General features: G+C 40.9%; 1 protein-coding gene across 4 annotated transcripts in view; it reads right to left on the reverse strand.

Moving 5' to 3' along the window:
- The window catches only part of igsf21a (immunoglobin superfamily, member 21a), a 170,162-nt gene that overhangs the window by 96,745 nt on the left and 53,186 nt on the right, over positions 1-20,231 (reverse strand). For all 4 annotated transcript variants that reach the window (XM_086086562.1, XM_086086563.1, XM_086086566.1 and 1 more), the window contains exon 2: positions 12,072-12,184. In XM_086086562.1, the coding sequence (XP_085942688.1) occupies positions 12,072-12,184 (113 nt within the window). The remainder of the gene's footprint in view (positions 1-12,071; positions 12,185-20,231) is intronic.

The following is a 20,231-nucleotide window of genomic DNA, read 5'->3' on the forward strand; positions in this document are numbered from 1 at the left end:
CAAGACGGCTAGATCTTGAAAACACTTGAAGGTTTGCTACAATACATTATTGCTAAGCATTCCCTCTGCCTGTATTTCTTTTAAAATTATACACTGTTATTATCGTACTTTGCAGACTATAAGCCGCTACTTTTTCCCCACACTTTGAACTCCGTGGCTTTGAATGTTTATTTATATTTTTTGGCCTGACAATCCCATCTCATATATCGACACCTTCTTAAAATAATCACCCAAGTCATTTTTTCAGATTTTTCAGGAAACACAAAAAAGTGAACCATTTGCATCATGAGGTTTTAGGCACAAAAAAAATGTTGGAAAAAAATGACATGGGCAATTATTTTAAGAGGGTGACGGATGATATGCAATGTTAAATGTACAGAAAAATGTTCCTTGCTTTGATATGTTTGCCTTATCATACTTGCAAAACACTTTTGTCATGTCCTCAAACAGCCAAAATTACTACATTTTTAGCCCTTTTCACTTAAAAAGAGTCTTGGTTGCTATGGCCATAAGTATTCTCTGGGGTTTTGCGAAAAGATGCGTATTGTATTTTATTAATCGACTCCTACGGGTGCCAGAAAGCAGAGCGTCGGTACAAAGAGTGAAGAGTGTGTTTTGATGCGTAAAGAGAATCAAGCGAGTCCTTTTGGAGAAGGGCAGCTTAGCCTGGAGCCATTTCTCAATGGCATCAGAAGCTGCAACAACAACACAAGATGAAAATAAAGATGAGGGAGAAAAAAACGTATCCCTGAGACATTTGGGAATATCGACGGAAACGTGCTTCACAACACGAGTATTCACAAATCAGGATTTTCAAAGACAATCAGAAAGTCAAACAACATCATGTTGATTCAAATATTTACTGTCTCCGTGTCTGACTAAAGATGTCGCCTACGTTCCCTAATCGATGCTTATTAACCCCCGGTCTTTACCAGCTGCTGATAAGTGATCAGACCCCTGATAGCAAGGTTGGCCCTCCCGCGGCGTTTATTGAGGGCCGCCAGCTGATGTCCTTGAATGTGCAAACATTAGGATGATGGTTGATAACGTTGATTCTTTTTGTGTTATGCATTTGGGTTATAAAACACAACTCGTGCATCATTTCCAAGAAAAAGCCACAACGCTTTCGGCCGCCCCACAAATGTTGCATCATGGACTGTTAATATTTCCCTCAGATGCGATTGCATGGCTGGATCAGGCCGGCACAAAAAATGTGCAATTACATCATTTTCAAAGGGGAAGGAGTTACGCTACCATCATGCGTTGTGGGGACGTCTTAACCCGCCGCTTAATTCACTTCTCACCAATCAACTCTTGCTATGGGCGATTGCTTCTTTCAACTAAAAGCCGACTTTTGATTTGTAACGGCGTCATGACTTTAGAAAGCCGAATTGAAAACAACAGGGGGGGGGGGGGGGGGGGGGGGCTATTTTTGAGTTTGTTTTGAAGACCCATAAGAATCGTTTAGTTCTTATTTACTTGCTTGAAATTAATTGCTGACTTATCAGCCAGACAAGATAATCCCCACACTTTTAACACGCATTTAAAAGCCAGTAATTACATAACATTTCAGATATGATATCGGACATTTTGGAAAGCCGCTCATTATTTTGAACTGTGTATATTAATAAGCACCGGCGGATCATTGGCTATCTGCTGCGTCAAGCATCTTTCGACAGAAGTCTGAACAAACCATAACCAGGTACAAAAGCATTCTTCCCATTGCCATTTCAAAATAAAAGCCTCAACTGAAGAGAATTATACATGCTTACCTCCAATTTCTACATTGCTTGACCGTTTCAAACCATTCCAATTTCAAAATGTTTAGCACATTCAATTTCCAGTCTATACTGCACTTTTTGAACTGCAACAGTCAGCAAGCAGGCTCATTAATTTTTTTCACTGGATTTTTTTATTTGTATTTTTTTACTTATTATTGTTCTTACTTTTTTTTTTTAACAATCTACTGTACCCGTTTGTTGCTCTTTATTTTTTTCTAGAGCTCGATGAAGTACATCTCATCTTCCGTAAAATAAAAATGAAGAGAATTTAAACTGCAAGCCTTGCCCAATGCACACCTGCTCTCAACTAACCCCTAACAATGATCATCAAATGTTGGCATCATACTCCAGCATAGGCATTTGTTATTTTGTGTGTATATGATTTAGCGTTGTCCATCTGTCGAGGTTACCTGCTGGTTTGGGTGATCTCCCTGGTCGGAGTTTGCAAAGTACAAGTCCTGGAATTCACCCAAAATGGCTGCTTCGAACCAAAATGACTGACTTGCTGCTCAATTTCAGGCATGAGCCCGCGAGACTTTGGCGTACTTGCTGACAGGATGGACATATTCTGCCAATTTTGTGTCAGTTGATGAAACAGGTGATGGGGCTATTTTTCCCCCCTAAATTTCCAAGGGCGCTACTGAGTGAATACTCGGGTCCTGAAAAAAAAACCCCATGGGAACAGCGCTCCAAAGCTCATCTGGCATGGAGATGACATCCACATCCAATGTAAATGCCACAACGAGGGCTCTGATCCACTCCTAATCACAAAGTAATCACTTTTATGTTTGATCCTTCTGCGATAATAAGGATGGATTTTTGAAAGCCGGGATGATTCTGGTTTGAGGATTATAAGTTTGGAAGAAGGCAGACCTTAAAAAAAAGAAAAGAAAAAAAAACAACAGCGCAGCAGAAGTGATTACTTCATGAAAATCCTCAGAATGGTCATCTGTATTCAATGCTTACATGGAGTGTAGCTTTACATCGGCCTTGACTCAGTAATATTCCAGTTGGAATCGTCTTTATAATGAGATTTCCGACTCATTTTCTTGCATCTGTATCTTGGAATAAATTGAATATATGAATGTATGCTCTGAAACCTGGGCTCCAATAATTGACCCAAGTCTGCAGACCTTGGAGCCCTACTGGGTTCATTATATATTAGCATATCCTTAATGTATTCAAGTACCTCATAAAGAGTTCACGTAACACAGTGACGAGCATTGTTTATATCGTATATTATAATCCTGCGTAAATCGATGAAAATATGTTTGGTCTTTAAGGCTTGAAGAGCAAAACCAGCATTAAGGGAAAGTCAGATGATCTCATGGACCTCATTAATTAGTCAGAGAGGATGTGCTTTGTACTTGGAGATGACACGAACAAAGAAGACATTATTTACTCCGGGCAGCACAGGCAAGAAGGCATCCCATTTTCACGTCAGTGGCATCCATTAGTGGCCCACGACAGCAATCCTTGTTGCTATTAGCATTTATGGATGAAAAGGAGGCCTCGTCTCCTGTTTTGCTGACATGAAGTGCGTAATTATCATCCGTGTATAACAGGCTGCTTATCTGCCTCGCAAGGGGGAATGTGGCGACGCAATGATCCGCGTCACTGTATCTCCCCTTTGGGGCGCCATATTCAGACCCTGCTGCTCTTAAATCAAATAAATATATTACAGTATATACAATATATATACAGTCGGCAAGGTTCATTCTTTAGATTTTGCTGTATACTGAAGACATTTTGATTTGAGATCAGAATGTGAATATGAGACAAAAGTTCATAATTCCAGCTAAGGATGAGGGGGGTGAAGGTGGGGTCTGGTGGGGCAAACTATTTTGAAACTGAGAGAAGAGAAAAATCCATCAGAGTTACTGCACAAACATTGGGCATAGCCAATACAACAATTCGTATTGTTCTGAAAAAAATATATTCCCTGTGTATTCTGCAACAGTCATTGAACAGGTCAGTACCTACAAAACTATCACATAAGATATTCATTTTGCAAACGCAAAAAGGATGTGGTGAACGTGATGTTGGTGGATTTGATCGAGGCTCAGGTAGACAGATTTGGCGCTCTGCGGACATGTGTGGTGGATGTCACCGTATTTCATTCATAAACATGACAAGAGCATGGAAAAAAATAAAAAATAAAGAAAAAAACTCCACCCATTATGCACAGCTTTGCGTTAAACTTACGCTAAGCACGAAAAAAGGGACCTTAGTCCTCAAAACTGGCGGTAAGCATGTCTTCCTTATAGTTGGGAATTTGGGGTTTAAATTCATTCATAGCATGCATTTTAGGTTATCTAAAGACTCTAAATTGGCAACAGGTGTGAATATGAATATAAATGGTAACCAATTACCCTGGTTGGTCTTTCATTCTTCAACTACATCCTTTGACTGCAGAGATGCATAGCAGATGGAAAAATATGTCTTGAAGAGTTTTGTCATATCTCACTTGGTGTGCAGGAGATGCTTCCTACTCAATTCTACCCAGGGACGAGGCACCGGTGCCAAGTTGGACACCCAAAGCAACGCCACAGGAGAGTGCTGTGCCTTCCACGCCGAGTGAGCCGACTGTTGCCCGGGCAACCCTTTCTTGCAGATTTGAAACTTGGCTCCGAAGTGGGCCTACGCCTGCGTCTCTCCACAATGTCGAAACAGGATTAAGGGCAAGGAAAAACAAACATTCCTGTATCAGAAAGTACAGCAAACCCCTTGGAAATAGGACAACTCCAATAAGCTCAAATTTCAAGTAAAATCTGGACTGGGGAACGAAAGCGGGATTTATACTGCACATCTAACTGCTTTATTCCAATTTAATGAGATGTGAACAGAATATACATCAGTGATTGTTTCACAGATGCATTATGTGTTAAAATTGAACTGGAGTACTTTAAGGCAAAGGAAGCTTAAAGCCTTTTTTTCTTTTTTTTTCACTCCTCGCCAAAACTGATTGTCAAAGTGCTTATCGACAAGTGTGTTGAAGTCCCTGCCACCATAAACCACTTGGATATAAGATTTTTAATCCAAAGTAAAACAAATAAAAAAATAAATACAACGGTTCATATTTTGTTTATATGACTTATATTGAATGTTTATACAGGTATATGTCAAATATGTATTTGTGAATTTTGTTTTTCATGCCACCTTTCCTATAATTTCAATGTCAATTTCTATGTTATCAGCACTAGTTGGGTTTCCATCCACTTATTTCTATTCGAATTTTCAAGAAATGCATAAATAAAGCTCAATAGCTAAACGCAAAAAATTCACAGAAAGGGCCCAAAATTCACCCAAAAAGTTTTTACGCTTAGAGGGGGTGGATTTTAAAGCGTATCGAAAAAAGGAAAATACTAATTTTGGCTATGGAAAAAGGTTTTGCAAATAACTGCTGGCAAGACCAGATACACGTCACGTGTTTTGACCGGATATTACGTCACACGCACATTTGAAGTCCCTAATGAATGTCGGACGATAAAGTAAGGTATGTTTGGGGGGACGACAAAACTGAAATATTTTTAGAATTAATTAAAGAAGCCAATATTAATGCTATTTTAGATGGAAAACAGCAAAGAAACGTTACGGTTTATCAAGAATTACAAAAGAAAACTAATACGACGTAATCGCACGGCACAGTCGCTTCGTGGTCTTCTTCTTCTTTTAAATGGTGGATCACATCTCCTGGTGTATACCGCCACCTACAGCGGCGGAGTCCCCTCTCAATATTCGCAAAAGAAGAACAGATATAAACGGCCATAAGTCGCTTGTCCGTTTTGTGCATTATCAGTAAATTCGCTTTAAAAATTCTAAACAATTGGATGGAAACCTGACTAGTTTTTCTCTTTGCTGTGCTGTGTGGTGGCCATTGCACAAAAAACACCCAAAACAACAACATTGCCTTCTGCAACTGATTTGAAAGTAAATCAAGGGGCAATAAGCCAGCGTGCCGCTGGCCTCAGGTAACACACTTCTATGCGTCTTGGCAGACAACAAACAGATAAGTCATTTGCATGGCTGCTAGATTGAGCTTGGACCCTGTAAACATCCTTGATGGGATTTGTCAAAATGTGGGCCAAAAGGAAATTTGAGGACCGACCACCTCCTCAGTGAAAGCCGGAGGGCATTAGAAGAAAATGCGCTAAAGCCCGTGTGTGGGCATCAAGTGTCTCATCCCACTGCTCTGACGTCGACTTCACACTTGCAGTCAGGTCAGCGCGTCGAAATGTTTCCAAATATAATCCTTGTGTTGTTCTCTGAGCAATTAAGGCAGCTGGCCCGTGTCCAAACACAGCTGGCCGGCGATGTTATAACCGCACGTGGGTAACGTTTGTGGGCTGACGGGATCACAGCAAATAAGTCAAGAGGGAAGAACGGCGAACGCGGCGTTTGGAGAGCCCAACGCCTACAAAGTGACTAATGGCTGCAATCTGTTTTGGCACTGTGGTGGAAGCGAGTGAGTCCACAAAAGTTGAAATGTACGACTTTACTATACTGTACAACAGCACTGTATAAATGAGAGGAATTATTAAGGCCCAAGCACTGTGTTATTATTGTTTTGAAAAATGTATCGGCTTTTTGGGGAGCCAAATCTGTCTGAAATTGGATATTTTTGCATGAGCACGTATCCTGGTGTTCCCTCACTTTTCACCGGTGATACGTTCCAAGCACCCTGCAATAGGTGATTTTCCGCAAAGTATTTAGAAGTTGTTATACTTAAATGCCAAATAAATGTAACTTCTAGAGCACCACGGCAGCTCATGAGGACGACAACAAAACATTCAACTTTTCTTTTTAATCATAAAATGGCTTACCTTAACCAGAAACTAGGTTATAAATGTCATAAATGAAATTCCGCAATAAAGAGAAGCCTCCAAAACTAAACCAGGAAGTAGCGAGTGAACACTGTATTTGCTTTGGAGGAGGATATACAAAGTCGATGGACATCTGTGACGCTTAATTTGGGCAAGTCCAGTACAAAACCGTATGTAAAATAAGGCTTTGTTGTTGTTTAAAGGCGGAGCTGTTTTTCCAGCATGACAGGAGATTATGTGCAAAATTCTTAAATGAGCTCCAGTTGGAATCGGGTATGTAAGACACATGGGCGATGTGAAATTAGCTTATAAGTTTTTGGCTGAGTATGGCATCAAAAGTTTGAGGATAAGGGCAGCTTATCATAACAATTTGTAGTTTTGTTTTTTTGCAAAGGTTAAAAAATGCACATACAGTTTATTTTGTAAAAAATGAATCGCAATTTGTTGAAAAGGCAAGCGTCAAGTCAAGTTTAAACATCCTTAAATTTTCACTTTGCAGAAAAGACCTCATTCACCACAGGGAACAAAATGGAGAAGTATTCAATATGAAAGGGACCCAAATCCTTTTGTGTTATCGCTCTTGTTCCGCGCATAAAGTTGAAGAGCGTTTTGATTAATTGTGGCTTAAAAGGTTCTCTAAAGCGATCAGCTTTATCTTGACGCGCACGCTCGCTTATTCCGACTGCAGTCTGGAAGCATTGAAAATCCTCAAACAGAATATGTCAGGATGCAGGAGCCGCCAGCGCTGAAATATTCCGTCTGAGCACAAGTGGTGCTGATTGGCTGAGCTTCGATTAGTTAGAAGTAATCCCCAGGTGAGTGCCAGCCCGGGTTTCCGTTGGAACTAGAGGTAAAATGAGAAGTCAACACTATTTAGTCAAATAAAAGGCCAAGATTAAAAGAAAGTTTTTGAGCTGCTGATTTATAATTTATCAGCGGTTAGGCTGAGTCGAGGCCACCCGAGAGACGACGGGGCCGCTTTCTGCTACAACCTCCTTACATTCCTCGGGAGAACGCAGCTTTCAAATGTGGCGGTCTTCACAAGCTGGACACAATTTTGTTGTCGCCTGATGAAATTACGTACACCGCCGCGGAAAGGAATGTCATCAACGGTACACGAGTGACTTCCCTCGAGAATGACCTCAGACAAAGAAAGTAGAAACTGTCTTAGCAATGGACTCCTGTTCACTCGTTAATGGGCAGATCTCCTGCTCAGATGTGTCAGTATTATGACTGTATTAGCTCTGTTGACTTATAACGTACGGAAGCGTGCAACTGTCAATGTTTAGTAAAACATTTTGGACTGCTGAGTACGTGTACGAGTATTCAAACGTATTTGCAAGTATTTTTTAACGTTTTTGCCAAATACGTTCAAAAATTCGAACATACTTGCAAATACGATCTAACATACTTGTGAGTACATTCTAACGTACTTACATAATGTATTGTAAATTAGAATATTGTGTTTTGTATAATTTTATGTGTCGATAGATATGAATACTGAAATACATTTTAAATGAAATAAGTATACAAGGGTAGGAATATAAAAGTAAATACTTTCTCCTACTGCTTTTCAGCACCAATAGAGAGACCTGGTATCCCATCCCTGCTACATAGTTGTGCCAGAGAGGCTGCTTTACTAATGTGTCGTAGAATTACTTTACAGGTTGGCGACTAATGTTATACAAGGGTCGTATAATCTTCTTGCCAGCATTACCATTTTTGTATTAATTTTTTTGCTGATTTTGTTTCAACGCTACCATTATATCACAGCGTTACTTTACAACTATGGCACAGTATTACTATGCAAGTTGTGTTCTAAACCTGCAAATGCATTGTAGCCATATAACCACGGTTGCTAAGCATAAGAATTGAAAATGGTTCACGGTCATAGTAAATGATACTTCATTTATATAGCGCTCTTCCACCTCACAGCACTTTACATTTGACTACTCATTTACCGATTGATGACGCAGCATCAGTTAGCTCAAGGATATTTCGACGTGGTCACAATGGCATGGGATCGAACTCGCTACCTATAGGTTGCGAGACGAGACCACTCTACCACTGAGCTACGTCGCTCCAATGGTTTGTGTGTCACTGTGACTCAGCCATATAGTGACACGGTGACATCGTCACATGGCAACGCACGGTCACACCAGAGATGTGTCGCGAGCGGTGCATCATGCCTGCAATCTTCATGTTAGTGGACAACTGTGCTGTATCACTTACTCTAAACCAGTCATAGCGTGACTACAACACTGTGCCACAGGGGTAGGGTTCTCGGTCGTTAGCCAACAACACAAACATTTAGTTCACATGACATCACTTGACACTTTGTTTTCTCATCACTGACTCCCCTTATGTGAATGAGGCGCTTCATGTTTTTTGGTTGTTTTTTTTTGCTGACAAGGCCCATTGAGTAGTGGGAGTCAAAAGCCCCAAAGTCCCATTCAAAGTATTCTCCAACAAGATGATTTTGAAAGGCAGCATGTTGCAAAAAAAAAAGAGAAAATGTTTCAAGGATGTGTTTTCAAAAAATGGGGTCAGAGGGTGAATAGCTGAGACTAACACGTTGGATGAATGAAAGGGTTGAAGGGGGTTGCGGGGGGATGCGTGCAGCTGTGCCGTCGTTTCCAGCCGCAAGTCCAAATTGTTTTTGTGTACCTTCACAGCGGTTGATTGCTGTTTGCTACGAGAGCAATTGCAATTGGGGAGACTTTTGTCCAAAACACAGATTATTGCCTTCAAAACCAAAATGGTCACTGTAACTATGGTGACAATGCTCACCTAAATATAAACGAGGAACCCATACAATACACCAGAATATTTGATTTCAACCAGGTGAGTTGAATGAGGGTTTGTCATGTTGGCCAAACAACCATAAAAGCACTCGCTGGACCCGTGGTTCGATTGAGCCCCAGGGGTTTGGTGAGTCAATATCAGGGGTTTGGCGGAGGTCAAGACACGCACCTGACTCATGATTCATGATGGCACACTGCTTGGCCATCAGTGGCTGCAGGTGATCACACTACATTGCTTGGCCCTCATACTAAATGTGTCGAGGAAAAAAAGAATGTGGTCGGACGACTATATGCAATATGAATTCATGTGTATAACGGAACGTCCACAGGGTTCAATTCTAGGGCCTCTGCTGTTTGCATTTTAAATAGAGGTGGTTGTTTTAATGTAGGGATAGACGGAATATCGGCATCGGCCATTTTAAAGAATCATGTGACCAATAATACATTAATAAAATTTTAAAAAGTGTTTAAAATTTCAGAGATGCTGCTAACCCTAAGAACTATCTGCACCTTCTGTTTTTGTTTGAAATTAAAACTAAGATAAGTAAAATTGTAGTACTTCAGATATTTTGATTTGTTTTAGAAAACTTTATTTAATGTGGAAAACTATAAAGAGCTATTACCTTAAGTTTTTATTTAACTTCTGAAGACATGCTACTGCCCCTGGGAGATACCTAAACTTGTTAGATTTTTAAAACTTGTTTATTGACAACGATTTTTTTGTTTTGTTTTTTTAACTCCAAAATTTTACGAATCCTAAAAGTTGTTCAGTAAACATGTGCTTAAAATTTTTTTTTAAATCAAGGTTGGAGATTGTATTTTTTAAAATGTTTGTATCAATAGTTTCTCTTTTAGTGAAAATGAATGTTGGCTCAAAATATAGGTCATCAGCGTCCTTGACTACTAATAATTGGTATCGGCATCGGACCTAAAAATAAATAAATAAATACATTTAAAAAAACATCGGTCTATCTCTATTTAAAGCGCTCTATGAAAATAGAATTGAGTGATTATGATTTGCAATGTCAAGTTGAGCAATTCTAGTATTCCAGCACAACTCGCTATTGAGCAAAATTAAGGAGCAATTCCTTAAGCTGCATGGAGCTATTCATGGCAGGGCTCGGCTTTATTAACTGTACAGGCAGTATTTGAAGTCATAAGTGTAAAAATAAGTCAACCACCGCTCTGAGTAAAAGGTAAAAAACAATTAAAGTCCAGTTTTAACTTTAATGACGACGACAATCGTCTTATTTCACAGGGAGTGCTCACAAGCCTCATTAAGACTCCTGCTGTTTTGACTAAGATAATCCGTGTTGTTGTTATTGAGCAGTTGAAGTCATAAAGGCAAAAATGTGACGCCACATATCAGCCAACACACGCGTATTAATTTCATGCAGCGGTTTTATGGCCCAAAATAAACTCCTACAGGCATACGCTGTTAAGTTTTTTTCTCTTCTTTGTCTCCCCAACAGAAATTTAATTACTGGCAGCAGTTCCGCGGCATAGTAAACCGCTCGGGACTTTAATAACCGTCGAATCGCCAGCTGTGAACTATTAAGCAACGGTGGCGACAGCCAGGGACGCCTCCCAAGCAGCTGGCCAAAGTAAAAGTCTGAGGTTTGACATGGCAGACGAACTGCCACACGGGAGATTCACTTCCTGTGTCACAATAAAAGTTCTTATTAAATGCTTCACTCACTCAGGGGCGGAAAAAGCCCTCACACTCTGGACTTAAAGGGGTGAGTTTGCATTCTTCTATGAATTCACTTTTCGTCACATTTTTGTAAAACTGCCAGTATTACCTGATTTGTGAAAAAAAACATCAATTTGTGTCCTCATCTTGGGCCTTGAATTTGATTTGCAAATAATGACCGCACCTGAGAGCACTAACCAGTGCCAGATTAAGGTTTAAAACATGTATTGCGCAATAGTAGGCACAATAGTGTCTGTCCACTTTAGGAAATTAAAAAAAATGCAAAAATGGGTGAACACAGGAGTTGCCTTGCAGAGTTGGAGGCAGCTAAGAGGATTCAGACACGATGCAGAAGTAGCAAAATGTCTGCTCTCCAAGTAAGTTTATCACCTTTTTTTATTTTGATTGTCCACTGAAAAAAAAATAAAAAAATAAAACTAGCAACATTTCGCGTTATAGTAACACTCCAGCTATGCTAACATCGGCTTGTTTACAATGCTAACGCTAACTTAGTATTAGTAGCGCTACTATTTTTGTCAAAGAGGGATATGCCTTCTCTGCGAACTTGGGAATCACACTCATGTTTTTGTGTGGGGCGTTTATTAACCAATTATTGTTGTTTATTCGGTATTGTTTTGCGATATAAAAAAACAGCAAATAAGCAACAATTAAGCAATATGACACGAGAGGGATTGGTTAGCGATTTAAAAAAAAAAGCAACTAAACAACAATTAAGCAATATGACACAAGAGGGGTTAATAAAGTACTGACCAACCTTTTTGAAAGTAATTCAGGAACTGGTTTGGTGATTGTTTTCCCAAGTAAAAGCCGATGTTTGCAAATGTCTAATTTTAATTAAACACAAAGGATAATCAGTCCGATTTCTTGAAGAAATACGGAAATCAGAGAATAATTACTATTGAGAAGCTGAAATCGGAGGATGTAGGCAATTTTAGGTTAAATGACTCACCCGATACCAAACGATTTCCCGGAGCCTCCCATCCGTCTTGAAGTTGCACTTGAGGGTCACAGTCTCACCCACCACCACAGGAGGCAGCGGCTCGATGGTGACGGTCAAATATCCTGCCGAGGCACACAAGCAGGAAGAAAAGAGAAACGCACTTTAATGTGGAACTTGAACAAAAATAGTCGTGCCGCCACAAGGTGTTCACGGATTTAAAGTGTGTAAAGCAGAAAAAGAGGCGGCTAATGACTGAGATTCCGTCCCATCTGGTAAAAACCAATTTGTGCCGCGCAAATGGCAAGTTGGCCACCTGCGCGCAAAGACGTCTCGAGTCATCCTTCATAATGGGCTAATTGTTGGATACGAATGACACTATTCCTGTGTTTACTGGTGTGTATAAAGTTTCTGCGGGGTGTAAAGAATGGACAGCTTGCCTTTTGGCGAGTAAACATGTCGAGAAGCACCGCTAGTCGTTTAACGGCTTACAAAGTCGACTTTGGTGCAGCTGGCATGAGATCAATTCCTGTTCGATTGCTCTGGGAATGACTGGTGACCACTCGTTGTTTGCTTGTTTCCAGATGAATACTGTCATGGTTTGTAGTGCACACCAAACAGACTCTATATCAGACATTGTGATTTCCCAGGAAAGTTGTAGAAGGGATCAAAAATTTAAACAATTGCAGACATTTATAGAAATAAAGCATCGTATACTGATGCTACGGATATTTATCAGTTACCTACCTTTTTAAACCATTATTGATAATAACTGTGAGACATTATTAACATCTTCAGATTTAAGATTTAAGATTAGCTAAAACCAGGTCTAACTTGCGGAGCAGGTTTTGGTGGATTTGATTGAGGCGCAGGCAGGCCTGTTTGGCGCTCTGCTGACATGTGTGGTAGATGTCATGGCATTATAATCTTAAAAATATGTTCATAGCACCTGGAGGCCATTTAGTTTTTAGTGTCCTGCCCAAGGACACTTCAACGGTGGACAGACAGTATAAACCGTGATTTGACTGTTCAGTCACGAGACAATCCGTCCTTAAGTTTCCGTGGAAACGAAGGCAGGCAGGCAATCTTGATTGTATGCCTTCAACCTGATACTGTGTGGAAGTTATTTTAGTTGCTTGTCACAGCGAACTGTAGTACAATTGCTCAGCTTTATATTCCAGCTAAGGTAATCGAGAACAAGGCAAAGACAAAATACAACCCGGTGCCAAAAGCCACGCATGAACGTACTGTAGATCAGCAGCAGCGTGTCTGTCACATCAGCGCATCCTTAATGTGCTCATTAAAGGATGTTAATTAAATCAGCGGCGTTGAGGGCTCTTGTCTCCAGAGTCAAGTTGAATGGCTAAACCTTAGCTTATCCTCCGCTTTGAGAAAATCCCCAACACTTGACATATAGCCACAGTCTGGACTCGTCAACGTTTGTCTGGTTGCGATGGGAGAAAAGGTGAAATGCATGATGAGGGCATGTCTTGAAGATCATCATTTTAAATAGTTTTTGGAATTTGGAAGGAAGGTGAAGTACCTGGAGAAAATCCACCGAAGAACGGGAAGGACAGAGGAAGCGAGATTTGAACTCTTACCCTGTAACTGACCTCTGCTAATCACTCAGCTCATACTGGATGTTGCCCCTAATCCACATGAATTAATTTTCCATGAAAAGTCTCCTAACTTGGAAAATTGCCACCCAGGACTTTGTGCTAAGCCCACTCCTCTAATGTTACCACAAATTTCGTCACTGTGTTGTTTTCGTTTTAGTCATTGACGAAAATTGTCAGTCAATATTTGTTATCGCCATATTCTCAGTGAATGGATTCTATTTTAGTTTTCGCTTCATTTTCATGTGAAAAATAATTTGTGACGAAAAATATGATGACATTTTTTGGGCGATGAAATTATCACTGCACAGACATAAATATATTGCAAAATGAATAACTTTCTAACAGCGTTAGTCGAAATCTGGCAGAATTATCCTTGTAAAGGCAACATTTTCAGTGCAGGTCTTGTTGGGATATATGAGTGTAAATGCTAGGGTACAATATTTTAAAAGTCTAGTGGTTCACTCATGTTGGTGAAGAAAGGCATTATGGGCAGTCTGGTGCGACATAGGGGTGGGGGAGGGGGATGTCGTTTGCCAGTAGAGGAAACGGTGCAGGAAAGGATGCGGAATTTTCAAAAGAGCAAATTGCATGGGTGATGCACTCGTCAGGGCGCTTCACGTCTAGAGGAGTCGCAGGCGAGCTCGCCGCTCCCACGCAAGCCAATCGCGGTCACATCATGAATTTCACGCGCTGTAATTGCTACGTTCGTCCCAAACCGGCCGTGTCTCGCGTTATGCCCGGGCTAAAATGGGCCACTGTGTCGTGTGTGTGTGTGTGTGTGTCTGTGAAACGGAAACTGCACCAAAGGTCATGCTTTCCCATCAGTTTTCCTTGCAATTAAAGCATGAACAAGGGTGAGATTTGTTTTGAAGAGGACAGCGTTTAAGCAACAGCATTGAAACACAATTTGCACTGGTTGTGCATTGCGATGTTGTGTCTGTTGTTGTCATCCTTGCAGATGGCAAAAGGTTCGAAGGGCAAGTTTAGACAGGAATAGCATCAGCTGTAAAAACTGCCAAACAAATCTTGCGAGTGACTTATTTTGACGGCCCCAAATGTGACAAGGCAAAAGTTGCAACAACATTGAAATAGCAATTTAGTTTAATATTATTGTAGCTAAAGACACAAAGAAAAATCCACTTATCGTCAGCCTAAATCCATTTGCAGGTGTGGAATGGTCAACAAAGAGTGTGAAGTGTTTAATTGGCACATATTAGTCGCTCGCAGGCCTCTGACTTGTTTTCATGTGGAGGAACAACAGTGTCTAATGAGGGTCCCACGCTCCTCTTTGTACCATTAATAATAGCAATTTGCTGAGGCGCACGGGGGGCAAACAAAAGACGTCCGCCGACGGACCGCCACCCAAACGTGTCGCTTGCTGCGGTCCGCGGTGATTTATGATCAGCATTGTTACAACCTGAGAGGAACATAAAAGTGTCCGTTTGTCATCAGCAGTCATTGTTATGTACACACACATGCGTGCAACATCGGGTAAATCGGTTTGACGCTCAACCCACACTCATATACAGAGTTCCACATAATTGTTTGAGTGGCAACTACTTGCGGAAGCTGCATCCCAGATTCTTAACAAAAATGAAGCCACCAAGTCAGAAAAATGCATTGGTTTTGTTTTTGCCCGCGGAGACGATAACCTCCTCACCGAGCTGTGAAATGACACTTGTCAGTTAATGTTTGGATCGAGCACAAAGACCCACCAAATATGTACTAGCGTGATTGTAAAGCTTTGACGTGTGAGCGTTCCAGCGGCGCACATTCAAGCGCTCGCAGACGGGCAAAACGCGGAAGCAGCACGAGCTGCCGTGTTTCCCAGCCCAATCAGTGTGATTTACAGCATTTAATGACAAGCACGAGACACAGGGAGTGCTGGCGAGCGCCTCTTTCAATCCACTGCCACCACAATCAGCAACTACTCACCCTGAAGGGCTTCAGGCGTATTGTGTCATTGACGACAAGTGCCGCACAAACACAACATGGAGCCAAAGGTCCGTCACTGCAACACACACCAGGCCACAAGACAACTTGGGGCTTCTTTTATCCCTTTGGATTTCTTTTTGAAATGTTTTAGATTTGATACAGTATATGTATATATAGACACTCAGAGTCGCCCAGTACATGTATTAGGATACATTGATGCATGCATTTTAATGACCAAATTTAGAAACATATGCATGATTGGGTATGCATTTGGATCCAATCCAAATTAGAATTGATTTGACGGTCTGCCAGTTTCACAACTATGAGGACCCCAAGTAACGCTACAATCCATAAAATCCCAGATAATTATTCAGCATAAATCAGAATCCATTAAGGACACCAGATTAGTCTTTGATCTCTGAAAGCATAAAAAACACCACGTACACACACACACGCACACACAAACGAGGTGAGACTAGAAGTCGAGGTTCACGGAAGCGGCCTCGGGAGAATCCGAGCCGTAGACATTTCACGGCCACGGTATCCGGGGGAAGATAAGACATGAATCCACGAGCTGTCCGGGAACGCCGATGCGAGGAGGATAAATGCGTCGTTAGCTCGTGTGTGTGTTTCCTCCAGAGAGTTGTAAAGACTTATATAATCAGGGCAGGGGAGGCGGGAGACGCCAACACAAGACGCAAAGAGCGACACTGTTGCGAGGAAAGCTTCTTAAAACGTCGACTGAATTCTAAACGTGAAACTATCATGAAAGGATTTACTCTAGGCTCGGTTTTGCATTTTTCTTTGGATTTCTGACGCTTTTTTTGGTGACACTCATTCAAAAAGATGGCGCTTCCTGCAGTAAGTGGACGCATACTTCAAAGCCGTAAGACTCCAGAATGGTCATAACCGAGCCCGTCCCGACAACTTAGTATCTTAGAATGTTTGAATGCAATAGTCATTGTGCTGCTACTTCTGTCACTTGCCTTGGCCACCTGGGGGCAGTATAATGTAGCCATACAGATATGCAAGGAGGCGCGCAAAACCTTTCAGCAAACAGCAGTAATATGACTCTTTCTTTGCAGAGGATAAAGAAAATATGCCTGTGAGTACGATTGTGATATCTCTCTACAAGTAATCCTCCACTATTTGTGATCAAATATTCATTGTTTAAAGGGTCATTAATACGGAGACACCTATGCTAATTGCTAGCCCGTTTATGGCGTTATGTGTTAGCATTAAACTAGCTGACTTTAAGGCAAAGTTGTTTTAAATACACAACATGCAATTTTCTTTGTTCTATTTAGTTTGATAATGACAAAACAAGTAAATAAATGACAAAAAGTAAAAACAAAAAAAAATCAATATGTTTATTTGTTCTTCAGAGGATAAATAATATCACTCTGAGTACTGATTTATTGCCTATCAACGAGTGTTTACTGGATCGCTTGTGCTAAATCCATTGTGTAAAGGGTTATATCAGCACTACATATTGTAGATGTTATTTAGTATAACCATTAAGCTAGCGGACTAAAAAGCAAGCTATGCAGTTGTTTTAAATACACAAAGTGTTTCAGTTTTTTTATGCTGATTTTGAAAACGGGAGTGGCAATAAACTCGTTTTTTCGAATAATTGTCCAAAAAAGCATCTCGTATTGCAAAAGCCTTAGCCGTAATAACGGAATAACCTTGGACAACCAACCGCATGCTGCATCACCAAACAATTATTAGATCACATGTAGCAGGCTGTCCTGTTAAATTTCTATAACGCTGGAGATGCTTTCAAAACAGATTTCACTTGGGTGGATTATGTCCTACCTTAACGGTTTCATCGTGTATGTTTATTATTCATTGATTTCTGTTTCGATGACACACAAAGTATCATTTTGACATATCTGGGTGGCTTCTATGGGAATAAAGCTGCAATTGCATCCCTCCTGTCAGTCATGCAGAAACAAGTCAGCCATCTGGATTCTTGGTAAGTGCATTTCAAAAACATCTTGTCATCATCGACTGCGGGGTGAATCAGCGATTCATGAATATCCACGCCGTCACTTGAAGGTCGGTTGGAGATGTGAGGAAGAGTGGGGGGAGCGCAGGGTGGGGGCTTTTCTCAGCCAATCATGTCAAATAACTGCCAGTCAGCTCCACTAACCACACCCACAGCATCTATACTTATACATTTGATCCCAGTTACTGTAAAATGACAAATAACACGCTCCTCCTGGAGCACTTCATATTTGACATTAATAGACTTTCACTGAAATCAGTGAACAAACTCAGCAAAGTATCACTTGTGTAAAAACAGCATAATAAATACAAAGCTTTCTTTTAACAATACTATCAGGGAGATAAATGAGAGCCTGTTAGCTAAACGTTATTGCTTTTCACATTTCAACGCCTGCACAAAAGCCTGGAATACAAACGAGTAACTGGTGGCGGAGTAGATAACGTCAGGCGGCCGTCTAATTTGGCAAATCGGTTGCAGACACAAATACAATCGGGCCGTGTCAGAACTTGTCTCTTCTGCTCGGACGCGTTACTCGTTTGCCTTGTGAAACAAAGTGGACACCTGCGCTGCTGCGCCAATATAAAGCACGCTCCCCCACCAAATCCTCCTCATTTAATACCATGCCAAAAAAAAGCAATCTTCCAAATAGCAGTTTATCTTGTTTATTCTAATTTGCGTAAAAGCCTGCGCGCAGTGAAATCATTGTTTTACATGTAAATGCCATACGGGATAAACTGGTATATACATGCAATTCCAAGCTGTGTCTTCGTGTTATTCTTACACCTCTGCATCCCTCTTTACAAAATGCCTGTTTGTATTCATCAAGGAAATGCTCCATTGTGTCTTTAATAAGCAGCCAGGACTCGGCTGGCATTTTAACGAAGGGTCTCAGACGCAGCAAGTTGTCGTGGTAACGCGGAGAGGGGATCGGCGAGTACTTTGGTCCGTCGCCGTTTATGCATTCAGCGCGCGAAGTTTGACGCTAGTGCGGGTCACGAGCGCTGGCAGGAAACAAGGGAGGGCGGCGGGGAGAAAATGGCCACTCTGAATGTCAAAATTCAGCAAGGGTGAAGCGAGACACCGCTTGTCTTCTGCGTCACTCATGCTGCACATTTAAAGCATTTCAGCGTTGAAAGAAGTAGAACTGGTCAGCCTTGGAGTGATAGATAGGATGTTCAGTTCGTGTAAGACGGTGTGTCTCAAGTCTTAACCTTCTAGTTTTGATTGCAACTCTGTGGCAAAAATCAAGCAAGCCACATCAAGTCCCTACTAAATTAAAGTCGTGTCACGTCATTACGTGGGTTAAGCAAGTCATAAATCAAGTCCTACAGAGTCTTGTTCTTTCACAACATATATTCGCACGTTAGCCACTTTGACCTCAAGCTCAGTGTTTATACTAGCACAAGTCACCTGTGCTAAAGCCCGTGTTACATGGAGGGATAAACGTTTGCAATGCTAATAGTATTGATTTCACGTCAGGGTTCGTCTGCGTTTGTTCAGTGTCGCAGCATTTCCTAAACGTTTTCAAAACAGTTTTTTTAAACAGTCTATATGGTCTTCATTGTTCATTCCTTGTAACAAGAAAGTCCATTAAGACTGTTTAGCAAACCATTGAGACTGTTTAGAGAACGTTTAGGAAACACTGCGACTTTCAACATACCCTGACATGAAATTAACATTTTAGCATCGCAAATGTTCGACCCTCATTGGGATACGGGCTTAACACATTTACAATCACAGTTAATAAATGGTTCCAAAAACAATCTCCATTTTTTCTGTGGAATTAAACGCATAACCGACATGACGAGTAGTTATTGTTTCACCAGCTATCAGTTAGCTAAATCTAGCTTACCTGTCTTTGTGGGTTTTACAGTGAAAGATGATGTTAGTTGCTGTGTCTCTACTTTTTGCTTTGTCCGTTTGGTGTATTGTGTTTAAATTAAGCACATAACTGACACGAAGAATAGTTCACGTTCAACCAGCTATTGGTTAGTTAACCGTGTTGTTAACCTAGCTTACCTGTCTTTGTGGGTTTTATAGTAGGGTGACCATATTCCCCCAAAAAAAAGACGACCATTGCCCCAGCCTTGAAATTGTGGTACCAGTCGTAGTTACACAGTGTACTTCACCTTTTATTAGTCACGCAATGCCAACCGGACATTTTCATGAATTTATTTTAAAAAACGGACGCCGAACAGGACGTAAGAAAATGGTAGGTCCTCCCAAAAGACGACCATTGGTCAACCTATTTTATAGTGACATATATAGGTTGGTAATGCGTCTTCTCACCGTGGCAAAAGCCTACAAAGGCTTCAATATGTACAAAACAGCGTTGCCCGGATCCTGATGTGAGTGTGAAAATATGAGCACATCACCCCACCCCCATTCTACGCACTTTGCACTGGCTTCCCATACATTTACGCATCGAATACAAAATTCTCCTTCACATCCATCACTCGCAGAACTCCTCAAACCGCACACATGAAAAATAAAAGTTTTTTAAAAACAAAAAACAGTACACTAATGAAAATTACGATTTGTCAAATCATGCAGTGGAGTTCAAGTGTACGTCAAGTTGCACCTCATAAATACCAAGTCAAAGTCGAG

This window comes from Leptonotus elevatus, chromosome 10 (assembly GCF_054856555.1).
Source record: "Leptonotus elevatus isolate MCC_2025b chromosome 10, RoL_Lele_1.0, whole genome shotgun sequence".
NCBI classification, from domain to species: domain Eukaryota; kingdom Metazoa; phylum Chordata; class Actinopteri; order Syngnathiformes; family Syngnathidae; genus Leptonotus; species Leptonotus elevatus.